Consider the following 23033-nt stretch of genomic DNA (forward strand, 5'->3'; position numbering starts at 1 on the left):
TCAGGACAGGGAGGTGATGTTGGAGCGCCCGCCTGGCGGGGCGATGATCTTCTGAGCCGTGCGCCGGGCAATGTGGTCATCTGCCTGCGACCCTGCGGGAAGGGAGAGGCACACGGCTGTGACATCCGCGAGCTTTCATGCACCAGTCATCAAGAATTTCGCTTATGAGCAGGGTGAGCATTTTCAGTAGATGTTAATTTGGATGCTGTATTATCACAGTACAGTCTGGAATGACTTTGGTAGCCTGAATGCCTTTGTTTTTTACTGCTTCTTTCTGGACATTATAAATGGCTTTCCTGTAAACAAACAGCTTCTATGCAATAAAGCATGGGACCCTGCAGATTTATTAAACACTGATCCACCTGTATGAGTCCAGCCAGCCAAGAGAACAAAATGATGGCAGGTATTTTAAGACAAAGTGCTATTTTTTCCAAGGTCACTGACGCTGCCGGGCAGATTGTCAGGGGATGCTGTGCCAGGCAGCGCTGAAGCACCCTCTGCCTACATGGGAGGGCAGCGGTGGTTTTATTGCTGGTTCCTGAGGATGGAGCTATGTGAACGGAACCCGGCTGAACAAGCCAGCTGTCGTACAGATATTTATCACTTTCCCAGAGCCCTGACCACAGGCCTTGCCACCGCCCGTGGGCTCCACCTCGCCCTCCCGCTCCAGGTGCCTCCCGCCAGGCCCGGCCACGCTCGTGGCAGCTCCTCAGTGCCGCCGGGCCCCGTCCCGCTGCACTGGGCCCCCACCTACCCGACAGGCTGAACCCCGACTGGTGCAGGTTGCGCACGGGGACGGACGGCACTTTGCCCACGCAGGCCGCCATCCTCGATGCTGTGGTGGGCGCCGCGGCTTTCGTGCTTAGGACGATGTCGTGGACCGGCCCGTCGTACAGCCCCCGCGGGACGCCGTGCACCTCGGCCAGCTGCGGGGAGGGAAGGAGCAGGCGTGAGGAATGCAGAGATACTGGAGAACCCGAACGGGATCCCGGCCGGTTCGGGTCCTCACCTACTGCTGCAGCCGTGCCGCACTAGCCCCTGCCTGCACTCACCCCAAAAGGAATAGCACTTTTTAGTCCTGCAAAACTACTGCACAAGGGGTTACCTGCATTTTGTGAAATGAGCATAAAACTGCTCTTGATTCTTTCAGTCCCAGCACGTTCCACCAGCAGACCCTGTAAAGGCAGGCAGCAGGAGGTGCCCGGCCCCTCGCCCACCATGCCCTGGTGGCAGCGCCCCAGTGGCACGATCTGACGTGGTGCCACTGCCACGTCCTGCCACACTCCTTCCCTTCAGACCTGTATGAGAAAAGCCACAGCTGGCACAGGGAAAGGACTTCATTACCAGTCCTTCATCATGAATGTGCCTAAGGCTGTTTCTCCTCACAGGCAAAACAGTGGTTTGGGAGCCACGGGGTCAGGATGGGCTTGTTTTGCAGATGAGAAGTGCTGGGTTTCAAATAAGAAAGGACAGACTGATAGGTTATCAACAAGTATAGAAAGTTTTCTATAGCAATTTTTCTCGTATGTCACCTTCATCTTCATGCTGACTGTCACGCAGAGAAAATACCCAGCTCAGTGCTCTACAGCACTCCCCTTGACCCTAGCTCTTTTCCAAAGCTCCAGTTAAATCAAGGATCAAGAGATGGCATGGGCAGACTGTCTGGTTGTTTGCAAAGTACCAAAAGTGCCTGCCCAAATGAATTAACTTAACAAAGAAATCACTGACTGACTGGCTTGACACTCAATCATCATCTAGCCAGGAGACCAGGGACCTTCAGTAAGTGAGTTTATATTTAGCAAGCTCCATCCTTTAGGACACAGCAGTGGCACAGGGTGTCTTCTTTCAAAGCTAACACAGACGCAACCTGACTGCTAGCAAGGAGCCCAGGGGCTCCTTGTCCCCGCAGCCCGCATGGCATCCGTGTGTGAGTGATGCAGAGGATGCCATGAGTGCCAGGGAGATGGAGCTGACATTGCAGGGCTCCTTGTGCTGCAGCTGCCGGTGCTGCTGGGCTGCCCGAAGGGACTGGAGGTGGGCCACAAGGTCCTGCCCTCTGCTGGGAGCTGCCCCAACACCATTGACCTTCCCCTGACTCCACTGCAGCAGGGACTCCAGAGGCAAACTGGGACCGCTGCTGCCAGTGCCAGTGCTGTTGGTGAGCTTGGGGTTTGTGATTCTTGCACTGCATTCATCTACAGTGCATAATGGAAATGTCTAAAATAACGCATGGAAAAAGGGAGGGAGGGTGCAGTCGTTAAGGAGATCTGTGTACATTTGAATGTCTTTCTACCTCCTAAAAAAGCTGTGCTAGCACACTGTGAAGGACTTTGTTATTTCCAGCAGCTACTGAACACTACCCCTACTAGTCACGGACAGAAGCAAAGCAGTGGATTGGTAATACAGTAACGGAATCATTTCTAGCACAGGTAGAGATGAATTCCTCCCTTCTACCTCAATACAAAACAAACAGATTTGGTAGAAGCCATATTTTTGTTCTATAACTTTGTAACAGGTAAGTAATACTAATAAACTGGTGTGATCAATTATAATACTAAAACGGGCATTACTGATCACTTTGTGCCAAGCCATACACCAAAGCGGTTACATGATGACATTACAGATTTCCAAGGTGTGAGGAGGAGTAGCGTTAACAATACTCTTGTTTCTGCTGCCCATTGCACCAGCGGGCATACCAGAACAGTGACCAGTACAATGATGCAAGGAAATTGCAATGAAAATATGGGAATATTGCAAATAAAATTCTTCTTACCCTGTTTCTTGCCTTTATTCTTTTATAAACAAAATCAGGGAATGTCTTTCTGGGAATGAAGCGACCTGATCCCTGTGTGACAAACAGGTTCCCATCCTCAAGAACAACTTTTCCTTGACTTATGACCACAGTAGGAGCCCCATGGCACTCCGTGCCTTCAAATATGTTGTACTCCACATTCTGGAAAAAAAAAAACAACAAAAAACAGGATGTTAAGTAAATTTAAGATTTAAGAAAACGAGGTCACAGTCTATCCAGTTACACACACATGCATTTTTTTGTACATTACTCCTCATGCACAATTAACTGTACTTAACTTAGGCCTTTAGATTTCAATAACAAGGTTCTTCTAATTGGATGAACTAAGGCAAAGTAGAACAGAAAAATTAAATCCCCAGAAGATTCAGCAGTTGACCAAAAGACTTGTGGCATTCCTGAAGCAAACCAGATTTTTACTATACATTAACAATTAATTATTTCGAAACCTCAGAAGAGCTCTGCTGCAGTTCTCTGTTTGGTGACAAAGTTCCTGTAATTTTTTCCAAGATCCTGCAGGTCTTCTACCACAATAAATGAGAATTGTGTTTTATGGGAAATACAAAATCATGCCAATTTTTTTCAAATACTCCCATGGCTATCACTAAAAAACTATCCAAAACTCAAACGTTACCATGAAAAAATGCTGCATCTTGAAAAAATGTAAGAATTTTCAGGACAAAAAATAAACTGCTTCTATTTTTTAAAGAAAACACCCAAATATTTCAGTAATAATGATAATTTTCTTCAGTAAAAACCTTTGTGACAAAAAATGTTTCTACATTAGTTTAGATCTGTTCCATCTCTAACACACCTCACACCAACTCAAATGCATCCCTCACTTTCAACTACAGCTTTCTACCCGAGACTCATGTTGGAATTAATCTGGGGATGTCTGCAGCCTGGAAAACCACGGATAAAATGCCACCAAGAGACACCCCGAAACTTTTCTGACCGACTTCCTCTGCCGACCAGCAATACCTGCCAAGGACCAGAGCCCGAGGGGAGTGCACCTGGGCCTTTGGGGCATGCTGGTGTTTGGCTCTGGTGGCAAAATGGCTTTATGCTGTGAGCAGCTGTTTTCTTAAATCATTGCACAGGTATTAAAAGAACTACTACCTGTTTTCTGAATTGGAACTTAAAAGTTCACATTGACCAAACAGGAATTAATGTGAGCTGGGGTTTGTTCCCCCGTGTGCATCAGGCCTCCGCATGCTGCCTTCACTGGACACGCTCTTTCTTTTAGTTTAATACCCAAAACAAGGTCAACCCCTTTCTCCCAGTCTGCAGCGAGCACATCAGTCATAAGATCTGTGTTCCAGAGGCAGACTGTCTCAGATCAGTCACCCAGCTACTCAGTCACAATCCTGCCCCTCACAAATTCTCCAGTTCTACAGTAAACAAGGGATATTTGTATTTGCTTGCATTTTAAACAAATGCAAGGTTCTTCATCATCTTATCCACATTACTCATCTCTTGGTGAATGCACTAATCTGTATGATCTGAAGAAGTGTATTACTTTACTGCTCTCTTCTGACTGTAGTATCATCTCAAGAAAATACTTTAAAATATAGTTTACCAAATTGTGGGTTTTTGCTGAGATAATTTTTGTCGCCTTGGGGTTCCACAAGACCAAGTCTGCATCAGAGCCGACTGCAATTCGCCCTTTCCTGGGGTAGCAGTTAAAGATTTTGGCAGCATTTGTACTGGTCACTGCTACAAAGTCATTCTCATCCATCTTCCCTGAGACCTGGAGAGCAGAAGGAAGGGAGAACCATTTGATACGGGAAAGCACGGCGGTCCCACCACAAACCAATCTGCACTTTCTATACAAAATCAGAGATTACATGCAACCTTTCTCTTAGTGCTTTTATACACCAAAAAATCCCCCAGTCCCAACCACAGTATTTAATTCAAGATTTTTGTTCCCGTGATGGTAATTAAGCCCTGCTGAAGCATTACACAACTGGAAATGGACCACTCAGACATTCAATTGCTGCCTCATCTAGTGGGTGGCATCCCTGCCTACAGCAGGGGGCTGGAGCTGGATGATCTTTAAGGTCCCTTCCACGCCAAGCCACACTGTGATTTACAGAATTGTATTTCATAGAAAATCTGAGTGGTCCCACAAGGATCACTGAGTCCAACTCCTGCAGAACTCCCTTGTTTCCTCCAGAACAAAGCCTACGTAGGACTTCAGCACGGCTCCCTGGCTCTGGGAAGTGTCCCCGTAGCGCTCCGTGCCAGGCGATGAATTCCCAGGGGCGCTCTGGGGGGCGGCAGGCCATGGGGCTGAGCACACTGACCTGCAGCGGTGTGGGACAGGGCTGGGGGAACCTCCTGCAGGTACCAAGGATGCTCCCTGTCCCCACCAACCTCCCCTGGCCTCCTGCGAACACTAGTGAAGAGCAACATCGCATCCTCCCCTTACAGAAATCTGTGGAGGACTCTCTCCTGACTGCAGGTTGAGGCGGGGGGGCTGTTCCCCCAGCGAACCCTTTGAAGACACTTTGAAGGCACTGGAGTGTCTCATTCTCTCCCATTATCAAGCTCTTCTGAAGGAGCAGTCTAGACAATGTCACACTTCAGGGCTCATTTGAATTAATGAGAAATCTGACATCATCTGACACAAGCACTCTTCACATCCACTTGCGTTCGCGTGGAGGAAGGAATCGGTGTTATTTTAGTGCCTACCACAAAACCGGTGTTGTTTTAGTACCTACCACACACTTTTCCCAAATTATTGCCATTCGTTCCTCAATGCCGTTTGTTCCCTCGGGAATGAGGGTGAAGTTGTCTTTCCCCACTGCCTTCTGGGCGGTGGTGAACGTGCAGTGAGCGCTGCCCGCCACCTGCAGGTCCCCGCTAGGACAGATGGAGAGAGGTGGTCAGAGGAGGCACAGAGCGGAGCGGTGGCGAAAATGTGTCTCCTTTTCTGTGAAAGGGCTGCGCTGCCTGGGTGAAGTTCACCCTGGCCTACAAGACTGTGTGACACAAGGGTCTGCGGGCTCTGTGCTCCGCCTGTTTGATGTGCATTGATTTAATCAATAAACGCTGCCACACAGGCAGGCGACTTCAGATCTTTAAATCCCATTGAAAGTCAAGGTACGTTGAGGCAGTTTTTACAAGTACACAGAGGCATCTCACTCTACCAGTCTGCACAGGAATAAAGCACTGAAATCTTCTAAGAACAGGAACAGCAGCCCCGTATGTGCTTTTGGTATTTTCTCCTAATCTAGCTATTACTTTTACTGTTTTGCAACCATCTTCATCTTCGTGCCTTCCTTTTGAACCTCATATTGTTTTATTATGAAGGTGGGTCTCAGAACCATTCTTTTGATATGGTGCTAAAACATCTCTTAAAGCAAGGATATGGTTAAATAAAACAAGATTCTGGATAAAACCAAATGTAAAGTACTGTAAGATATTACATTTTACGTAGCACTGTATGTATACGTACTGCATGAAAATGCAAAGCTCCAGTCGCTGTTGCATCTGTGGATACAGACAGAGCACATGCAGGCGTTGTTATTCACCTGTCCGTTTGTTTGCTGACTTGTCAGTGTCCGTTGTGTTTGTGAACTGTTCCAGAGATGTTCAAGCTGACATGATGGGCTTTGTTGTATAACAATTGACTGAAAACAGCTCTCCAAGGTAACATGCCCTCAATGTTTATGTTTCAGATTTTAAAAGCTTGTGAATGCCTAACGTTGCTTCTGATGAAACCCTTCAATTTACTGTAAATTTAACCTAATACTGGTGGATTTCTGTGGGTTATGCCTGGGCCCTTGGGTGATGCGGAGGGTGCAGCGCGCTCCATTCGCAGTTCTGCGGATGGAAGCAGGTCGTGGGAGACTGATTTATATGGGAGAAGTCTGCTAGCTGCTACCCGGCTTCATCAAAGCCTAACCTAGATTCTCTTTCAAAGCAGCCACACGACTGTCTCCTAGCTCCTTGTTAGAAAAAACAACCCAAGATTTACGATTTGCCATGGAGAAGCATGCCCCCCTGGGAATGCCATCTGCACCGCTCCTCCACGCCCCGGCGGGCAGGCTGTGGGCACCACGGCACGGCACAGAACTCACCAGGACAGCAGGGAGGTGAGGCGGTCCGGCGTGCTCGGGTCGGGGCTGATGGGGGGAGAGGTGACGAAGGCTGCGGCCTTGGCCCAGTTCTTACTCCAGTAGTGCGAGCCGTCGGTGCCGAGGCTGGCGGTGATGGGCTCCCCGTACACAACAGTGCCTGCAGAGCAATGGGAGCAGTGACTGCAAACGCGCTGCGTGCCCCTGAGCCTCCTTTCACACAGCACAAACACCGTGGTTAGCAATAAGGATGGCTCCATTTACTTCTGGTGCTCTCAACATTTTGGCTTTTTAAATATAGACTAATCCCTCAGATTATCTCAGATAACTGGGAAGTGCTGCCAGAACAAGTTCTGAATGTGTCTCTTTTCTCCTTAGAAAAAAACCACATTTCTGTCTGATAAGTGTTACACATTTCTTTACATCAAATTGGAGGCTCTCTGGCTGGGGGCTGCCGTGGCCGCACAACACCGTGTGCTCAGGACACTGCTCGACCTTGCTTCCCTGTAGGAACATTGCTAGCCCTCCCCAGCGCACCCCATTTAACTCTGGAGTTTGTTCCAGTTCCATTTTTCATTTAGTTCATGAGAAATGATCAGAAGCGAGGTGTTATTTTTTTTTGCTGCATCTACTCAGATCCGGGTGTCAGTTTCAAGCACATCTCTTCACATCTTTTGAGTTCAGTTCAGAGCAATTAGCTCTGGCATACTCTGTGAAGAAAAGCCAACACCAAGTTTTAGCACCCTTAAAATGTGACAGAACTCAGGTGCTAACGAGTTCTTAAACCTTGCAGCTAGCGTGACATTCCTGGGTGTATTTAAATTGGCTTAATTAGTGTGCAAACATTAAATAGCGCTTTACCTTTTCTCTTTGCTTGGGCTAACACATCTGCTGCACCTTTGCTCATTATTTTTGTGATGTACAAGGGGCAGTTGGCTTGTTTTGCTATTGTAATGGCCCGGTACACTGCCTCTGCTTCAACCTGCCGACACAAAAACGAATACAAGCAGAGAACATCTCAAGACATCTCTGTCAGAGCTGAACCACCACAAGCCGTGGCTGGTCTGCAGCTTTGGATAGTTCTGCTGGAAAAGCTGTTGACTTTACCTCCTCAGGGCGGCTCAGGACATGCCCCTCTGGCCCCGTAATCCCAAGGTCCAACAGTCTCTTCTGCTCCTAGGGGGAAGAAGATGAACAAGAGCAGTGAGCAATGTGAACAGTCCGTCTGAAGCAATGTGGGACTCACCTTGCTCAGAAGTGAATTCAATTACATGATACATGTAAATGATAAATGAATACAATTACATGGTATCTATGGCAATCCATCAGCTGCTGGGAGTGAAAGGAAGGCCCAGCTTATGCTGTGGAAACATCTTTGGACTGGGAACTGCTACATGTCCTTTGGACTTTCTCCATTTTTTAAACCCAGTTACAGTTCTGGAAGATTTGGGATTTCAGACCCACCACTGCTTACTCTAAGCCTGTGCTAAATATGATTCAAAGCTAGGAAAGGAGCAGGTATCTCCTGGACCCTCGAGTCCATGGCTGAAGCTGCTCAGAGAAGCCCAAGGAAGAAGAGAAGATGAGGGTGGGAATTACCCTCTATCTTGTTTGTTCAAATAAACCCATTTCAAGGACTGGGATTCTGCTTTCATTTTAAACTCTCCTCCCACACCATACTGAACACTTAAGTGACCGTAAGCTAAAAGGAACCACAAGTCTAATTCTACATCTATCACCTATTTGCAGTATTTACCTAGGACTTTCTTCTCTAAAGCTAAAGAGGAAAAATAATAAACAGTTTGCAATTCCAAATAAATTCCTGAAAGCCATTTTTGGATATATATATTACCACGTCTAATGTAGATTATTTAAAAAATGCAAAACTCTTTAACCTTCTAAAGTCCTCAAGGCTTCTAAGCATACTCAAGATTTCTAAACACGATAAATGTGATAAAGTATCACTTAAAGCAGTCAGTCAACATTTAAGAGGCCCCTATCTGGGAACTATTGAGCAGATTCCTGTGATGAAACCCAAGCGCATGGGAAAAGCTGGGAGGATGCCATTGATTTTAGCAGGAGCCCCAGATCCTGCACATTCGTGTGTCTGCACATGCTACCACAACAAGATTTCCTCTCAGCCCCTTCCCTCCACAGCTTTGGTACTCAGATTATTCTGGAGACCAAATCCCACCAGGAGCCTGTGGGGGGAGGAGAGAAGGGGCAGGTTAGGGCTGACACCTTTTCTGGATTCCCCTGCCCTCTTCAAGGCTTGGCATCAACATGCAAAGAGGAAGGAGAGTTTGCCCTGCTAGAGGTTTCAGAGGTGAGCAATCCAGGTGACAGCAGCAGACAGCACACACTAGAAGTGCACGCTGATTCCCTTCACAAAGCAATTTCAGGTTACTCCTCTTCATCTCATTTTGAATATCTCTGCTGATTTTGCAGCATCAAATGAATGCTAAAAGCATGCTGGCACCTTCTGTTAGAGTCTGTGTCCTATCTGTTGAAGTCAGCACTTTGCCTTACATCAAGTTACCCTGCTCCACCTTTAATTTAAATGAACGTCATTACTGTACCTCATCAATGATGTCTCCGTTTTCAGCATGCACTTGGGCAATGGCCCCCAAGTCTCGAATAATGCTGAATATTTCATACATCTGTCAAGAGAGAAGGGGTTGCCCAGTATCAGATAAATTATGGTCTCTGCTCAGAAGTGCAAAATTACTTCTATTGCACCTTGGCTGTCTGTATTACCTGGGCATCAGTGCACTGAAGTTTGTCTTTATAAGCCATAAAAACCAGGAAGGAGTTCACGCCTTGAAAAAAGAAAATGACACCTTCATTTATTGTCACAGCCCAGAACGCAGCACCCTGGTACGGGCTGAGCAGGGATGCTCGACTCGGGTGCTTTGTGCAGGGGGGGGCTAGGCTGAAAGCAAACCAAGGCTAAGCACGGAAACTCCTCTCGTGAGAGCTGAACCCCACGTTTTGGGAGTCATGAGAGACAATACTCTCCTATATTTGGATATACCTGAACAAAAAAAATACATCGTCCATTTCTGATTTAGGTACTCTCTGTAACTTGACCTGAATTCACAGAATTAAATGCATTGCTTCCAATCTTAATTTTCCCTCCAGAAGTCTGAATTTATGGTTTCTTTCCAACTTCTAACTGTATTTGAATTAATGCATTAGTGCCAAGACCACAAAGTACAACACAATATGAGACTCTCTTGTTTTAAAGCACTGTTGGCATTTAGTTAGACAAATAGATGTACAGTATTTCTGCACACAGCATTGCACACAATCTTAATTCATTTCTATCAAACATGTAACGTGAAGCACAGAGTCAAAGCCTGACAATTGCCACAGTTTTTTTATATGGATAAAGGCAACAACTAATCCCAAACTACGATCAAATTGCAAACAAACTGTATTTCATGGGAACATACATATGAAAAATATCTGGTTTAAGCTTTGAATGGCTGCATTACTTCATCCGCTCAGCATTTTAATGGGAAATTCACTGCAAATTCCTATGTTAATTGACCAATTAAGCCCTTGCTTGCAAGACTGCAAATTACACTGAAGTCATTTAGCTCTACATTAGCATATCTGAAAGCAAAATGTAGTCCAAAACATTGAATTAAGTATTAATGAAATGCATGTATTCCTGACACATGGCCAGCTTTTTGGTAAGCTATGTCCAAGGGATACTTTAGGATGTACAGGAATTAGAAGCACAAATGACATCTCTGGGAAAAGCCTAAAGCGTTTGGGCCTGTTAGCCCAACCTCAAATGTTTTTCTTTAAATATTGTCTGTAAGTCAGGGAGCCTGACTCAGGAAGCCTGATGCGATTTCTGTAGTTTCCAAAACAGATTTTCAATACTGGGCTGTAAATTGCCCAGAGGTAAGAGCAGATGAACAAGATCCTGCAAAATACGTTAGGGTATGAATCCAGTGTCAATACTCTTGTCTACATCTTTAACCTAGATTGTAAGAGAAGGGTGATTCACCCCTCAATAGCAAATGAGTAAGGTCCCATGCACGTATGCATTTATTTACCAGTGGATAAAAGCATTCCTGCAGAGCACTGTCACAGCTTACCCTGGGGGAACCTGCTTATGTGCCTATATTGCAATATTCCTTTTTTTTTTTTTTGGTGGGGGTGGGGGTGTGTCAGAACGCTGCTCTTTGTGCCCTTACCTTTGTCTTTCACGAGGGCTTCCAGCTCCTCTTTCAGGCTTTCATGCCAGCGAGGGATGTCGACGTGCAGTGAGTAATCACAGCAGGCTTTGCTGTCGGCGCACTCTCTCCACTGCTCATATGCAGCAAGAAGGCTCGTCCCGGCGTCGGGGAACACGTGGTCAACTGAGGAGATACTGCAGAGTATTGGTATGCTTTCTAGGGACAGCTCTGTGTGACTAGAGAAACACCTGGAGATTACAACAGCCACAGGTATTTCTGTGCAAGACTTTACTGCTACGATAAAGAGACATTTTCATAGTAATTTGCCTTTATATAGCTTTGATTACAGATAAATGTATCAAAAAAGTGAAACAAACGAAACAGACTAACTGATTTATGGCTATTGTTATGCCTCCTTTTTTCTTACAGCCTCCACCACATGGCAAGCTGAGAGGACAAAGCATGGCCTTGCACACTGCTGCGCAGCTCCCTTGGGCATCCCCCACGTGCAGCCACGCACCGCCCATCCCCTTCTGCTCTTCCTCTTGTGTTTGCTCTTACTCCCTACAGTACTGGCTATGACCACGGTACAGAGCGACAGCAGATTTATTCAGAGCTGCTCCTTCAGGCCAATACTACCGTGGGCTTTGGGACCAGAATAAGAACAAAACAGAAATAAAAATTATAATACATACATAACAAAAAATAAATATAAAAAGGTGTTTAAAGTTTTCTTCTGCTTTACTGTCTTATGAGGCGAAGCAGGAACAGCTACGTGTTTGCAATATATGTGTACAGCAAAGGAAGGCAGTTACTGAAAGGCACATAAAGCATTTTAATTAGCTTTGCGATGTTTTGATTACTATCGCAAAAATTAACATTTCTCTGCTTTGAGGATAAATAAACTCTGCCACGACAAGAGTGTTTCACTACACAATGTTCTACTTAGCAGTCTGTTCAGACACTGCTCCGTCTTACTGATCATTGTGGTTCCTCCTGCCAGGGCTGCTTTCGTGCCTTGGTAGAAGTCATCGGCAGAGGTCATCCCCATCACGGGCATCTGCAGCCTCGTATGCACGTCTATCCCGCCCGGCACAACGAGCTGGCTGTAGGCATCAACTGTCTTCACCCCACTGGGCACGATCAAGTTCTCTCCAATTTGTCTGAAAACAGTATTAAGGTGCCCTGGTAAGTGGCAGCAACTTTTAAGTGCAGGTGTACAAAGAGCCCAGCCCAAGCCCTAGCCACTAGGGCACACTAGCCACTGCCTGGCCATATCCTAAAATTCTTGTTTTTCAGATAGGGGATGTATTTCCAAGAGAAAAACTGACAGAAGTGAACCTTGTTCAAATTAAATGAACAAATTTAATTGTCAAATGTAATTTTCCTTGTTCAAATTAAATGTAGTATGCCTGGAAATTTTGTTACAAAATATATATATATATATTAACTTACTTTATTAAACCATCTTCCACATAAATGTCTGCATAAAATGACTGGTCATCGTTGACAATTTTTCCTCCCTTGATTAGAAGCTGATCACTCTAGTGGAAAAACAAATAAAAATTCAAGATTGCTTTATTTAGATGCTTGTTTACTCAGAATGAGCTTTTATGAAGTCTAGGACTTAGCATTTTGTTCCTTGACGATCCAAACTTAGTTTAATATCCTGTGTTCCATACCGAAGCCCAGCTGTACCCTGCAGAAAAGTCCACAGACACTTTCCGAGGAAGACAGGATCTCCTCTGATGTGTGCCATGAGCCCAGGCTGTGGATGTGCAGAGCCCAGGAGCCCAGCTCCAGAGGCCCGGCTCGCAGGGAGCCTGCAGGCAGCCGGGTGCTGTGGTGGGGCCCGTGCAGAGCAACCCCCTGCAGGAGCCCGCTCGGACCCGTGACCGATGCCAGGACCGGCTGCCCGGCGGCTCCAGCAGTGTTGCAGGACAACATCCCGCAGCTCAGTCCTGCATCTGCTCCTCCATCAGCGCCTCTAGTGAGGGCTGCTAAATGCATCTTATTAACCCGGTAATTTATTGGCATTCCCTAATTAGTTTCCCCAGTCTTGTCAGAGGCTGATAATGCCTCAAGGACCTGCCTCATTTCAAAGCAAGACTGTGGCACGGTTGTCAGCCTTACAAGATCTTTAACCAAAAATCAGAAAGCAGCTGCATTTCTGTAAACATGGAACTGCAGCGGAACGAGGGGCTCCCTCCCTGCTCCCTGGTGCCTTTAAGGGCTGGAAGGGGCCATCCCGGGGCCGTCCCGGGGCACAGACTCCGCGGGGGGCCGCAGGAGCCTGCTGCACGGCGGGGGATGGATGGATGGATGGATGGATGGATGGATGGATGGATGGATGGATGGATGGATGGATGGATGGATGGATGGATGCACCGTGTGCTGCCGCAGCGCCCAGCCTGGCAAACCGCCGGCGTCTGCTTCCAGAGCCCCCAGCGCCGCACGGGGAAGCCACCGACCGACTGCGCTGCTGCTTCCCCAGCCCCCGGGGCGCTCAGCGCCTCCCGCCCCGCTCCCGGCCCCGCCACCCCGGTCCCGGGAAGGCTCCGCGCAGGAGCGCGGCCGGGGGGCGGCCAAGGGAAGAAAGGAAAGAAAGAAAGGGAAGAAAGAGCGGAGCTGCCCGAGCTGCCCCGAGCCCCGGCAGCGGGAGAAGGAGGGGAAGGAAGGAGGGGAAGGAAGGAGGGGAAGGAAGGAGGGGAAGGAAGGAGGGAATCCCCCCCGAGCACCGCTGCCGGGCTCCGCCGGGCGCAGCGCCCCCCGCCCCGCGCCCCCGCCGCCTTTGTCCGCGGCCCCGGCTCGGTGCTGCCGGGCGGACAAAGCCCGCAGCCGCCGGGCCGGGCCCACAAAGGGCCCGGGGGCCGCCCGCCGCCGCCGGGAGGGAAGGGGAAGGAGGGGAAGGACGGGAGGGCCCGTGCGGGGCCGGCCCGGGGGGGGGCGGCAGCCGGGGAGCGGCCCCGGGCCGCGGCGAGCTCCGGGCGCCGGGAGCGGCTGCGCCGCGCTCACCGTGCTGCGGGGGATGCTCTTCTTGCCCGGCTGCGACATCCTCCTGCCTGCCCTGCCTGCCGCCCTGCCCGTGCGCGCCCCCGTGCGCGCCTGCGCGCCCCCGCCGCCGGCTCCCCCTCGCTCCCCCTCGCCCCCCCTCCCCTCCACGGCCCGGGGCCGCGCTGCCGGCATCTCGGGGCCGGGGGGCTGCGGGACACAGCCCGGGGCCGGCGGCACCTCGGGGCGCGCTCCCCTCGGCCGTGCGGGGCCGTCTGCGGGCCGGGGGCTTCGCCAGCGCCGAGGGGAGCGTGCCCCAGAGGGAAGCCACACCGCCCGGAGCGGGTCGGGGCGGCAGGGACCTTAGGGACCGTCCTGTGCCACCCCTGCCCCCAGCGCAGGCTGCCCAGAGCCCCCCAGCCCGGCCTTGGGCACTGCCAGGGATGGGGCACCCGCAGCTCCTGGGGCAGCCTGGGCAGCGCCTCGCCGCCCTCACGGGAAGAATTTCTTCTAACGTCTAATCGAAATCTCCCTTCCTGTAGTTTAAAGAAGCGGCGGGGGAGCGGCTCCGTCCCCAGCGCCCCGCTCGCTGCCGCCGACCCCGGCTCGGGCTCCCCCGAGCCCCCGACGGGACGGGACGGGACGGGGAAGGGAAGGGGGGCGCAGAACGGAGCCAGCCCAGCCCGTGTCCCGGCCGAGCCCCGGCGGCGGGCGCCCCTCACCTACCTGCCGGCAGCCGTCGGGCGGCTCTCCCGTGGTGGCGGCCCCCGTGCAGGGGAGCGGCGGCGCGGCCCCCCCGGGGCTGCCGGCAGGGACAGCGGCACCGTGCCCGTCGGGCGGGCCGGGACCGGGACCGGGGCCGGGGCCGCGGGTCCGGCCGGCGCCGAGCGAGGGGAAATCCAGCGTCTTGTTGTCGAAGGCGTCCTCCACGCTGCAGAACATGCCCCCGCGCTTCTGCCGCGGCCGGGGGCTGCCCGCGCCCAGCCCCGCGAAGCAGGCGGGCAGCGCCTCCGCCTGCCGCCCCGACATACCGGGCACCCCCGGCCCCCGCCCCGCCGTGCGTCCCCCGGGGCCGCTCGGAGCGCCCCGAGGTCCTGCTGCTGCTGGGCTGAACTGGGCTGAGCTGGGCTGAGCTGGGCCGGGCCGGGCTGGGCTGGGCTGGGCTGCGCTGCCCGCAGAGCGCCGCCGCTCCGCCGGGGCGCGGGGTGGGCGCGGGGGGAGGTCGCGCAGCGGGGGCTGCGGGAGCGCGCCTCGGTCGCGATCCTTCGTGCGGTGCCATCGCGTTATCGTGATAGCACGCACGCAGGTAAAGCCCCGGGGCCGAGAGCTCGGGCATCAGAATGAGACAAACCAACCAAACCGCTGGGCATAACCGAAGGCTTTCAGCTGCAGCCTGGAGAAGAATCAAAACAAAGCAAACTGTCTCACTTCAAGGTTTAAAACAGATCTTTTTATTAAAAGCTTACAATAATTTATGTATTTTACAAATGAATAGAAAGTCTCTTGATATATATCATATGAATCACAATACAAAAATATGTGTAAAATTCTGTAATTGATCGATCCAGCCCTGTTTTAGGCCTGTCAATTACTGTCTCAGCACTGAACCAAACATTACGTATTCAGGGTATGGTTATTCAGAGATTATCTTAGAGAACACAAGTCACGGCACACTGGCCATGGGGGGGGGAAGAAAAAAACAAAAACAAAAACAAAAACATTTTCTCTGGTTTACAGTTTGCATAAATTTACAGTAGTTCCTTTTTATAAAATGTACAATACGTAAGTACATGGTTTAATACACATATTCACAATACAATTTCCTGAGTCTAAACTAAATCCATTACTGTGCTAAAACACACTGCCCACTGCCAGGTCTCAGCGGTGGCATTGGAGCCACCAGGGGATTTGGCATCAGACCACCAGGAATGACTCCCATCTCATCTCCTCTTCACTGTCAGTAATTTTGTTCACGAGCTGCGTAAGGCACTCAAGGATACACTGAAGGCTACAGATATTTCTAGAGCAGAATACTTTAACTAATAGCCACAGTCCTTCAACAGCTTGAACAAGAAGTACAGGCCTGAAACACGCAACATACGGTTGTTGACGAAGTAAGCTGCAATTCGAATGGATTTTAGTTTAGACGTAATCAAAAAAATCCGCATTGCTATGCACATGCTGTAATCGGTCAGCACAACTCGTGGTTCACATCAACCCAAGCGCTGCGTTACCTGGACTGTGAACATTTATGACTATTTTGGCATTGCTTCAAAAAGTCTACGATTATGAGCTACTGCATTTATACGTACTTTTCAAATTCTGGTAGGCAAACATAGCTATGGTAATAGATCGGCAATGAAAGCGGTGATACACGTGGTTTCTCTTCTGTCTGCCCCCAGATTGCCATTGTTTGAAGGATGCTTGGGGCGTCTTCACGGGGTGCTGGTGGCTGCAGCTTACGGCTGCTCGGCGTGGAGCAGGCGCTCGGTCAGGCTGGGCCCAGGCGCCTTGCACCCGTGGGGGGGCTGCAGGAGGAATGCCTTGAGACAGAGCCCAGTTTTGGGGAATGCCTCCCCCCGTGGCCCCGTGGCTTTGAGAGCACCGTGCTGTTAGGAGCCGCGCAGGAGCCGTGCGTAAGAAGGCAGCAGCCAAGGTCTGGTGCAGCTTGTCTCAGCGGTGAGGGCACTGCTCACCAGGACAGCTTCTCACTGTGGCCAAGGACCCTGTGAGCTGCACAAAGCCCTGCTCATGACACCAAGCCCCGGTGGGATCAACATAAAAGTGATGGAAAACTGAGCGAAAAACGCTTATGCTGAAATTAAATAGCACACTTATGGAAATGTCCTGTCTGTGCCCTTAAACACAAGAAACTTTTAAAAACATTCTTTGAGCCATTTTTTTTCTTTCCTATGTACATAACTTTTTACATATAAATATTAACATATACATAAGCATAACCCCTTATTTACACATGTATCTGTCCTGTACAGTTAGCTTTTTGTTAAAGAAAACATGGTTAAGAAAGCCTAATTTAGGGGGGAGCAGAACTGAACTTCTCGACGTATATACACAACATGCAGAAGCATGGCCTGAGTAAACCGAGGTGAAATGTATCCGAGCGGCTTCCAGGGACACTGCTCCTTGCCGTTGCAGGTCCTGAACAGCGCGGCAGATATCCTGCACATTCACACCCATAGCAGCTTCTGCGCTCCTGTGCCCCCGGCGCGCCGGGGCCGTGCGCTCGGGCGGTGAGTTAAGGCATTTCGACAGATGCCAGCATGGGACGCTCCGGCAGGCCTCCAGCCAACAACGTCTCCACCAGAGTCCAGTAACGTCTTAGACTGCAGGTAGTCACCACACACTATTGTTTGCAGTTCTTCCAACCAACGGAGTGTGTTAGGACATCGTGTTTAAGGAGAACTCAAAATGGACACAGGATTTAACAACGTTTTATGCAAAAAATGGGGAAGTAAAAATTTAGCTCATCTGCATAACTCCAATATAGATGCTCATATCTGGTCAAACTGGAATTAGTTAAATCACTCTTATAATATAATCATATGCTGATATCACAATCCATAACCTTTGCTTTAAAATGTTTTGTCATACTACTTCAGTACAAATATAACACTTTTATGAATAATTCATTTTCTTATATTTTTGTAGCTTAGCTCCTTTTGCTGTTCACACTGTCCAGTTTAAAGTGGACGACTGATGTACAAACATCTGGAGTTTTTTTAGGATTTCAGTATCAAGGGATTTTCTTCTTAGCTTTATAAACTCAACATAAGTTGCGGAAGCGGTGCAGGTACCTATAGAATAAAACAAACATCAAAATTAACTACTGCTGCGATTCTCTCTGCAGTAGGTGATTTTTCAGTCCCAAGCACTTCAGCATTTCCAGTTTATGAGGTTTGGCAGGTGTTCACTCTACAGTTGCGGTTGGTTTATCCAATTGTGATTTTTCTCTGAAAACAAACAAACAAAAACCCAGTAGAAATGATTCCTCTCCATCTCCCAAACCAGGGACTGAATGGCTATGCTGCGCGAGCACACATCTCAGTCTGTCGCCAGGAACATAATCGATGCTAAACGCTCCTGCCAGGCACTGGGAACTTCAAAGAGACGACGCAGCGGTATAAGCCACTTCAAAGAGAGCTGGTCCCCACAGACAGCTTTATGTAAGTGCAATGGGCAGCAAAAGGAATTGTGTCACAGCAAGGACGAGTTAAATACCTACAGGAGCCAAATCGGACCTCCTCAAGGGAGGAAAGCTGCCCCAAAATGACATCCCACCCTTGTGTGCGAGCTGATCTCCTGCCCTTCCGTGATCTCCATTCCTGGACCATTCTTTGCAGCTCTAAATTTAGCCAAATGTCCAACAGAAGGGTATTTCTAGGGCAAATGCATGGGAAGCAGCATAAACCACAGTGCACAGACCAGAGAAGGAAAGCACAGCAGCTCTGTCAGCTGGCCCACGCCAAGCACCTGCATTTGGGCCAGGGAAGGGGCCAGGAGCTAACGCATGCTGTGCAGTGCTGAGGAGGTTTTCTGGGGGTTTGTTTAAACTCAGCACCCAGAGCTGACAGCCCGGGCCCCGTATCACATGCCCTTGCCTTCTGCAGAGGCTGGCGCTGCCTGTGCAGGGCCGTTCCCGGGGGATCCCGGCAGCTGGTCCCCCTGCCCCTGCAGCCAGCACGGCCGCGTGCCCCATATGGCCGGGAGCTGACACCACCAGCAGTGTGCGAACGTCACCGTTTCTTGGGGAAAACACGAGAGATGCTCAGGGAATAACAGGCAGATAACTGAAACACACGGGCTTTTACTCAGCTAGCTAAGTTACTCCTTTAGGATATCTTAGTGTGCTGATGTTAGGCAGGATTCATAACTGGCTGAAGTGCCAGAGCACGTTTCAGCTGGCTGGAAGTTTGACTTGATTTTTGCTCTAGCTGGGCAGATTTCAGCAGTGAGGTGTGCTTGGTTGCAGAGGTGCCTTCCAGCCTCCACCACCCTGTGACTCCACAGCACCCGCAGAACCGTGAGAGCACTCATAGTGGCAGATGGCAGGGCAGCTCCTCCCGGGGAGGCGGGGGGAAGACCTCTGTTTGTTTCTTTTCTTTCTTTTTTCTTCTTTCTTTCTGTTAAGCCAGAGGAAACTACCTATGCTACATGCAATGAAGCTATGGCGACCTACATTAGCTAAAGATCAGGCTAACAGTTATGGGTCTTCCAATACTCATGCAAATTACACTGCAACCACAGGCTGGAAAAAATGCATGTTCTTAATTCTTATTTTGATTTTGGCATTTAAGAGTACTCTGCAAGAAACCCAGTGAATGTTCATCAGGTATTTTGTTCCCGAGCATACCAGTTTGCAAATTCTGGCTTTTTTCCCCTGCTAGAATAGTCTCCTATACCAACTGGATATTTGTATGCATAAAAAATCACCCAACATATCAGCTTATGTTAATAAATCTTGTGAACATATGCAAGGCAAAATAACTATTCATAAGCAGAAAAGCACTTCCATTCAGAAATCTCCGCAGGGCTGGGACCCAAGGGACTGCACCTGGGCTCGGGGCTCTGCATGGGGTTGGGCTGGGCAGGGCAGTGCCCTCAGCCCACCTGGCTGCCCCTGGGGCTGGACCTTGGGGCTCGGGGCTCAGCAAAGCTGTTCTAACGCGAGCAGTGGTGGCAGGACCTGACCTAGATAGGAGCTGCCATCCTTCCTTCCCCTCCCCTCACTGCGCGCTCTGCTGAGACTCTCACCAAGGAGGGTAACAGCCAGCACGTCCAGCTTTTCGCCGTTCCTGCTCACTCTTTTTTCACCATAAACAGACCCATGTGTAAGGCAACGAGGGGCTTCTGGCACCAGCATCCCTCTGATGTGTAGGTGCAGAAAGCCACGTGGCCCTGCAGCACGATTACAGTTACCCATTTTTGTTGGTGAGGAAATCGGATACACTGCAAATTACTTCTGCTAGAGGCCAAAACAGTGCTGGCCTTTTCATGCTTAATAACAGGGTTTTTCAAAGCTGTTTCCTCCCTTTATGAATGATTTATTTGATATATCTAAGTGATACTTTTTTTTTTTGGCAACAAACTGGATACTCTTCATTTTATGTATATATGTATATATGTATATATATATATTTATATATAAATATAGGGAGATTTCTGTAGCATTTTTATTTCTGATTAGATTTTGAAGCAGAGCGTGATAGAGAATGAAAAGAAGATTTATAATTATCTATACCTAAATCTCTGTATCACCCAAAAAGCAGCATATGAAACCTTGGCTTGAGTCCCGTACCCACACCAGAACAGGTTACATTGAATTTATCTGTTTTCATCAGGCTTTGTTTTAGAGCAAGGGCTGACTGCACTGAAAGCTGTTCGTTTTGCCCCCCAGAACCCCAGCCCCTGCTCATTGCTGGTGCCACCCCTGCTGCTGGTGGCCTCCATGGGGTATCTGCAGCCCTCAGCCCTGCCTGCCTGGGACTCGCCTGGTGCTGCCCTCAGGCACCTGGCGTCTCCGCAGTCCTTCGTTAATTGCTCCTCCAAAATACTGGCCTCAGGGTTGCCATTAATTCCTCCTTTATGTATCTAACTCACAGGAAAAACCCTATCACTATAAAACCATTGGTAATTGGAAGCTGTCTTACAACCTTTCATTTCCAGGTGCAAGTGAATTACTACGGACGTGCTGCCTCGGATCTGTCTGCGGCTCGGGAGGCACCTGCCAGCCCACGTTACTCTGGGCACATCCAACGTCTCAATCCACGAGTAAACCTGGCAGTGTGTCCTGTCTGGTAGCACCTAAGTCCGAAAGTATGGGGTTGAGGAAATGGCTTTATAGCAGGCAGATGAGGCAGTTACACAGACTGGTTACCCAAAAGCTCAAAGTCAGACTGAAATAAACTACTTTACTACTTTGAGACTACAGGGCTGATGTTAGGGTGGTTCTTGAACAGCAAAATTCATAATTAATAAAGTTAGTTTTTTTTTTTTTTTTTTTTTTTTATCATATGGTGCTTATGAGTGAATTTGTAATTACTGTTCACATAAAAAATTATTTGCATGTAATTTTCATGCATTTGGTAAGTGATGTTTAAATGCTTTTTAAGAAGACAGATCTATTAGATAATTGTCATTATGGCACAGGAAAATATGTTACAATAGCTATAAAATTTAATTTGTTATATATAAAACATTCCATAATACAACTATTCGTACATAATATATATGTACATCATTGTACATAAATAGCATGGATCTGCTATATATATGCCAGGTATTGCCACAAAGGGACAGAGTCCCTCCTGCTGCCCTAGGAGATCATGTGCTCCCCCCCCGAATTCATGGCCAAAGCAAATCAGAGCAAAACGCCAGCCCTGGTATCAGCCCCCGTGAGGGATGCCCTGGGTCCTGCATGAAGCCAGCTGCCTCATCTCACCAAATTGCAGCAGTGCAGTTTCTTCTCTAGATGACCTTTTCAGGGCAGGTTTTAGGGAACACAGCTGCAATTAACACTCTCATAAATCTGTTGGATTGCACACGTCCAGCCGTTAGGGCTCTGCAGTCGCTCTATCGGTACGGTTAGCACAGGCTGACTGGGTTGCTCTGACCTGACAACGTGTGAGGATTTTACAGTCCTCTTCCCTTAGTGACTGTCACAGCATTGCTAATGCGTGATGGTATCTCCTTGACAGTCATTGTAACTCTCATTTTATCAATTTGTTATGCCCCTAGGGTGTTTTCTTGCTTGTAACAAGAGTGAAGCAGGCCACTGGGACAGTCTTTCTCTAGAAAAAGCCATTGACACAACAAATTTTCCTACATCTGCCTCTACAGATCTTTGTAATAAGGCCATCACAGGTCTTACTTTCTTAGACAGGTTCCCTTTTCCTGGAGGAGGCTTGCCTGGGATTTCTAATTGACCATTAGTGCGGACACAATCTCTGCACGTATCAGCCCCACTGCATAAATGCCTTGAGGACTGTTGGCGTGTATGCAGCAGGGGCAGTGGGTTTGGGGGGTGCAGGGCTCAGTGCACACACCTAGGTGCACGCGCAGGGGTTAGGGTCGATCTGGCACGCTGGCCACAGCACACATATGGAGGAAGCCCTTACGTGTGTGCCACCCCAGAGCAGATGAGAGTTACAAGGAGACCCCGTGGTCCACTGGGTTCACCAGAAAAGCTGGGCGCTGGGTACCACCCAGCACAGCAGAGGCATGTGGCAGTCACAGAGCAGCATCCCCTGCACACGAGCACCCCGACGCGAGGTTCCCCACACAGCATAATATTCATTATTCTCACCCAGTCATCCAACCACAAATCAACAGAATCATGATTCTCTACGATACATCTCAAGAGAAACCCTTCGCAATGCCTCTCTGTATTCCCTTACATGCATATCAGTGCTAGAAGGGACACATAACATGAAGCCTTCCTCCCACATGACACAGTCACACAGCTGTACCACTTTTTCAGCCATATTGCATGAAACCTTTACAAATTAGGAGCAAGAATTCACAAAAAGTTGTGGCCAACAGCACTGTGAACTTGTCATAAAAACTAAGTTTAATCTAGCTAATTTGCATTTACACTCAAAATCCAGTCCTCCAGATAATAGTTAAGGGTTTTGCTGAGCATCTCTGTTCCCCACCAGAGGGAAAGGGAATTGCTCAGACATCCCCGCCTCCGTCCCCTGACTGACCTCAGATTTCGTCTGGTTTCTTGAACAGTACCAAGAGATGGTTTCTGTTTCTCTCCCCATTGTCCCTTCAGATCATTCTGAGGAAACGAACATTTCACTTTTAATTTTTTACTGGCATAAACCTTTGATTTAAATAATTGCTTTTTTGATCAGTACTGACAGACTGATGCTGAGGCCTTTTTGAGGATCTCCCCCTCCGATTGGACATAAATATCAGTCAGCTCCTGGAAGCCCA

General features: G+C 49.0%; 1 protein-coding gene across 2 annotated transcripts; it reads right to left on the reverse strand.

Annotated features, from left to right (window-relative positions):
* DPYSL4 (dihydropyrimidinase like 4) lies at positions 1-15104 on the reverse strand (the record flags this gene model as incomplete). Of its 2 annotated transcripts, none has more annotated exons than XM_082765385.1 (14): positions 1-92; positions 755-926; positions 2774-2953; positions 4389-4559; positions 5533-5674; positions 6895-7051; positions 7753-7873; positions 7999-8067; positions 9471-9551; positions 9649-9710; positions 11103-11267; positions 12063-12247; positions 12540-12628; positions 14802-15104. In XM_082765385.1, the coding sequence occupies 14 exons, from the start codon at positions 15102-15104 to the stop codon at positions 1-3; spliced, it is 1989 nt and encodes a 662-aa protein (XP_082621511.1). The 2 variants fall into 2 exon arrangements, with proteins under 2 accessions (XP_082621511.1, XP_082621512.1); XM_082765386.1 differs by lacking the exon at positions 14802-15104 and adding an exon at positions 14100-14138.
* Between the last annotated feature and the right edge of the window lie 7929 nt (positions 15105-23033).

The sequence above is a fragment of the Aythya marila genome, assembly GCF_965140915.1.
Source record: "Aythya marila genome assembly, chromosome: 7".
NCBI classification, from domain to species: Eukaryota; Metazoa; Chordata; class Aves; order Anseriformes; family Anatidae; genus Aythya; species Aythya marila.